This window comes from Lactuca saligna, chromosome 7 (assembly GCF_052625555.1).
Source record: "Lactuca saligna cultivar CGN05327 chromosome 7, ASM5262555v1, whole genome shotgun sequence".
NCBI lineage: Eukaryota > Viridiplantae > Streptophyta > Magnoliopsida > Asterales > Asteraceae > Lactuca > Lactuca saligna.
Window position 1 is genome coordinate 163,284,873 of NC_136423.1, and position 4,343 is coordinate 163,289,215.

Sequence of the window (4,343 nt, forward strand, 5' to 3'; positions counted from 1 at the left end):
AAACAGTCACAAACACAAGATCAACTTCATTATCACGATCAATTTCTGTCACCCATCATAGTTTCTTGGGTAAATTACATCAATCGTCCCTCGATAAAGTGCCGAAAAGTACGTTTAGTCCTTATTTTCAAAAATTAACTCGGATCGTCCCTCAATTGGTTGAAAGTTGCACATGTCATCCCTCGTTAGTTTAAATTTGCATGTTTCATCCTTCGTGAGACATGAAATGACTGTTATGCCCTTTTTATTATTATTTTGAATTATTTTTCATTCTTATAATTATTTATAAAATTCAAAATAAAATAAAAAACCCACCCTACCCACCATATCTTAACCCCCTCCCCTTTAAATCCTCTTTTCCCTAAGCTACCACCGGAGAAGACACTATCTCGTCGGAGAAGAGAGTCATCGGACCACCGCCTACCACCATCGATGAACCATAACCCACCCGCCTCTCTTTTCTCTCTCTCCATTCTTAATATGAAATACAAAAAAAAATTGAAATCCCTAGACAAAAAACAGAGATCGATCTAGATCTCTTTGGCGATTGAGGGGGTTTATAGTGGCGATGACATAGAAAATGATCGATCCATAAGGGGCGGCGAATATCTTTCCAATAAAAGGAACTAGGTAGGTCAAACACATTTCCCATCAGCTAGCGCTACGTCAAATCTATGTCACTGTCGATGTTGGTTAGGGTTTTAGAACCGCTGCCTCTAAGATCTTTGTATGGTGGGTTTCAAACTGTCAAGGGTTTCGAATCAGCAGTTTAAGATCATTAACTACATCATAAAAGGGTGTGGATTGTGAAAGAAACTGTCGAGAACTACTACGTCTGCTTGATCATGAAAATCACTGCCCCCTAGGGTCTCAAATCTAAGATCGTCGTTGCTAGGTTTCCGAACAACCACCACAGGTTTCAAATCGAGCTCCACTATCACATTCATGTCTGATTTTCACTTTGGGGGTTTGATTTTGATTACAAGTTTCAGGAGGTGGTGGCAGTGATAGGTGGTGGTGCCAGATTTGAGAACGAGGATAGAGAAGAGATGGAGGTGATAGAGTTTAGAGAGAGGATATGAAATAGAGAAAACTAGAGAGCTCTGTGAGAGACAGGGAGAGGGAAGGGAGAGAAGCGATGCTATTTGGTGGCTTCCAGTGGTAATGGACTATGGTTTCCGGTGGTAGTCGGTAGTGGTAGATAGTGGTTTTGGTTTCCAGACAATGTGAAAGGAAAATACAAAGAGAAGTGGAAAGGGAGGGGTGGGGTGGGTTGGGGTGTGGGGACTTTTGGTTTATTTTTTTATTAATTTAAAACTGTTAAAGATATAAAAGAAAAAAGCAAAAAGAAATTATTAAGGGTAAAACAGTCATTTCATGTCAATAGGGACTAAGCGTGTAAGAAAAATCAAACATAAAGGCGGTCCGAGTTAATTTTTGAAAATAGGGACTAAACGTGCTTTTCAGCACCTAGTCGAGGGACGATTGGTGTAATTTACCCTAGTTTCTTTACATTCCTTCCAACCTAACAAGGAAATGACATCGACACTTTAAATAAAAAAAACATAAACCAATAGTAAGTTGACTAGTTGTTTGAAGATAATATTAAATAAAAAAGATTATAATAGAGAGATGATATACAACACCAAAAAATTAATTTTCTTGAATTTTATTTGTTCGATTACCATCAACAAAATACCATAAAGACATGATTGGTATACAGACACGTAAACATTTTCGTAACTACAAATTATATAACAAGTTCTAACTATTAGTATCTACGTAAATAAAAAAGATAAAAATAATAAAAAGAAACGTAAAGTGAGCATTTTGCAATAAAAATGTCTAGAAGTAAATATTTATTCTAAATTATCAAGAAAAATGTATTAACTAATTATATCAAGTTTGTTTTCGGGTTAAATCTTTTTTTGTGTTATATATCGTTAAAAAGATAAAGACGTATAGAGAAATTAGGAGATGAAATATAAGAATATACAAGTATGGGAGTTTATTTATGTATAAATTTTATTTAAATTTTTTTACAATGAAGAATAAAAAGGAAGATAACTAGTTAGATATATATTTAACGAATATTACTCAGAGCAAAACTGATAGATATCATCCATGGAAGGGAGCTCCAACAGCAACTTATCCAGGTCTCTAAACGACATCCCTTTCTTCAACATAGGCGACTTCACACCACCACCACCACCACCACGGCCGCCACAACCGCCGCCACCACCAACGTGTGATAAACTATTTTTGGGAGAGGGGGAGGGAGTATCTTTTCCGGTGAGACGTTGAACGACAGATTTAAAGCTCATGGCGTCTGTCTCAATATACTCAGTGTTGATAATCACCACCTTCACAGGATCTCTTCTTCTCAATCTTGACATGATTAAGTTATAATCTTGATCGATAAGAACAAAAAAATAGTCAAATCCAAGAATACCCTTTTTGAATCTGACGTATGATGACAGTCGACAGAAAACGTAAGGGAAATGGGTGTAAGATTGTATGTGAATGAAGCTGTAAAAAGATGATGGAAGTATGAGTTTTTAAATGAATCCAAGAACAGATAGATGGGGGGAAATGAATGATAATTAAATTTGTTCTTGGGTTTATATAGAAAAGTAACGAGAAGGACTTTATGGACATGGAGTAGGATAGGGCTCGAGGTTTCACATTTCACAACTGGCTTTGGTACGGAGTCAAAGCCAATCGGATGTATTGCCCTTGAACAATATTTGGATCTCCGGTTTATACCATTTGTTTTCCATTTTTTCATTTTTGGTCCAATACCCTCATTCCAAAATTGATAAAACAATTGCAGCCTTAGGAGTAGAGATTAAAAGATTAAAAGTATAATATAAATCAAACCGGTCAAACATGTGAAAATTTACACAAAGTTTTACAACCTATCAACAAGGACGAATTAAGGATTTAGATATATGCTTTAAACCTATCAACAACAATAGCGAATTGAGGATTCACTACTAGAAAATCTGATAATACCTACGAAAAAATCCGTAGGTATAAGGTGTTACCTACGGAATTGCGACGGAAAACGGACTGTAACCTAAACACTCGTGTGTAAATATTACCGACGGATTTGCGACGGAATACCTACGTAATACCGACAACATTTTCCCGTCAGTAATTTACCTACGGAATACCTACTCAACACTATAGCGACGGATTAACTACGGGACCCACTTTAATTGACATTCACTTTATCACCTACGGATTTCCGATGGCTCATATTACCGATGGATTTTCCGTAGGTATTCCGTCACTAAATATGTTTTTTTTTAAACAACAATAAATAACAAAAATTCCAGTTTTTTCTCTTCAATATATTGACAAAACTCATTAGATTAAACTTATAATAATATTGAAACTCAACCACAAAACTAATAACATTACAACAAAACTAATAAACATCATCTAATACCTTAAAAAGTATCAAATACAAATGCATTACTAATGAACATTATCTAATAATATACTAAATGTGTAATACACATTAAAAGTGTCAACTATAAATGTTTAACTAAGTGCTTAAAAACATAAAATTGAGAATTATTTGGGGGATCACTTGGTAAATTACCAAGTTAAGCTTAACCGATAAACCCCGACAATTGTTCTTCAATTTGAGTTTTGAATCAAAGGGCGCCAAGTGTTCCTGTTTCAACACACCATAATAAATTATCACAAACTAGACGAATTCTCGCGCGTTGCGCAACGAAGATTAAAAATGTATTGTTAAAATATTGAAAAATATATGTTTAAAATGGTTATGTTATTGACATTAACTTTGAGATAATATTTTTACACTAATATATATATATATATATATATATATATATATATATATATTATTTTGAACAATAATATTCATTGACATCAACCCACATTCCTCATTAATAGAATTAAATATAATTATCTATTTGATATTATCTTTAACAATTATTATTATTGATTAATTATATTTTTACTTATGCGATCATTTTCTAATTTTAATAATGATGTTCATTTAAAACACAATTTATTTATAGCTAAATGTAATTTATAATTTGATGTTATTATCATTTAAAATTGTTATTCATTAGTTTTAAACCACTTATTATTAATAATAAGTTAAAGAAGACTTTTAAGAAACACTTAATATTATTATTAAAATGTGAAACATACACTAAATAATAAAGTGATAAGATAGACAATTTGCATTTCAAAAGGGACTTGCATGTATAATATGACATATCCATGTAATTTGATTTTATTATTTATAATTATTGCTTATTAATTTTAAAACCACTTGTTATTATTAATAAGTGAAAGAA

At 32.8% G+C, this 4,343-nt stretch overlaps 1 protein-coding gene across 1 annotated transcript; it reads right to left on the bottom strand.

Moving 5' to 3' along the window:
* Nucleotides 1-1,991: 1,991 nt before the first annotated feature.
* Nucleotides 1,992-2,618, bottom strand: LOC145005757 (VQ motif-containing protein 1-like). Its single transcript, XM_078964865.1, has one exon. It carries the CDS (start codon nt 2,394-2,396, stop codon nt 2,094-2,096), a length of 303 nt encoding a protein of 100 aa, XP_078820991.1. The 5' UTR covers nt 2,397-2,618; the 3' UTR covers nt 1,992-2,093.
* Nucleotides 2,619-4,343: the final 1,725 nt, after the last annotated feature.

Excerpts from the sequence above, each read along its gene's own strand:
- LOC145005757 (XM_078964865.1), bottom strand. The coding sequence starts at position 2,396 with ATGTCAAGATTGAGAAGAAGAGATCCTGTGAAGGTGGTGATTATCAAC.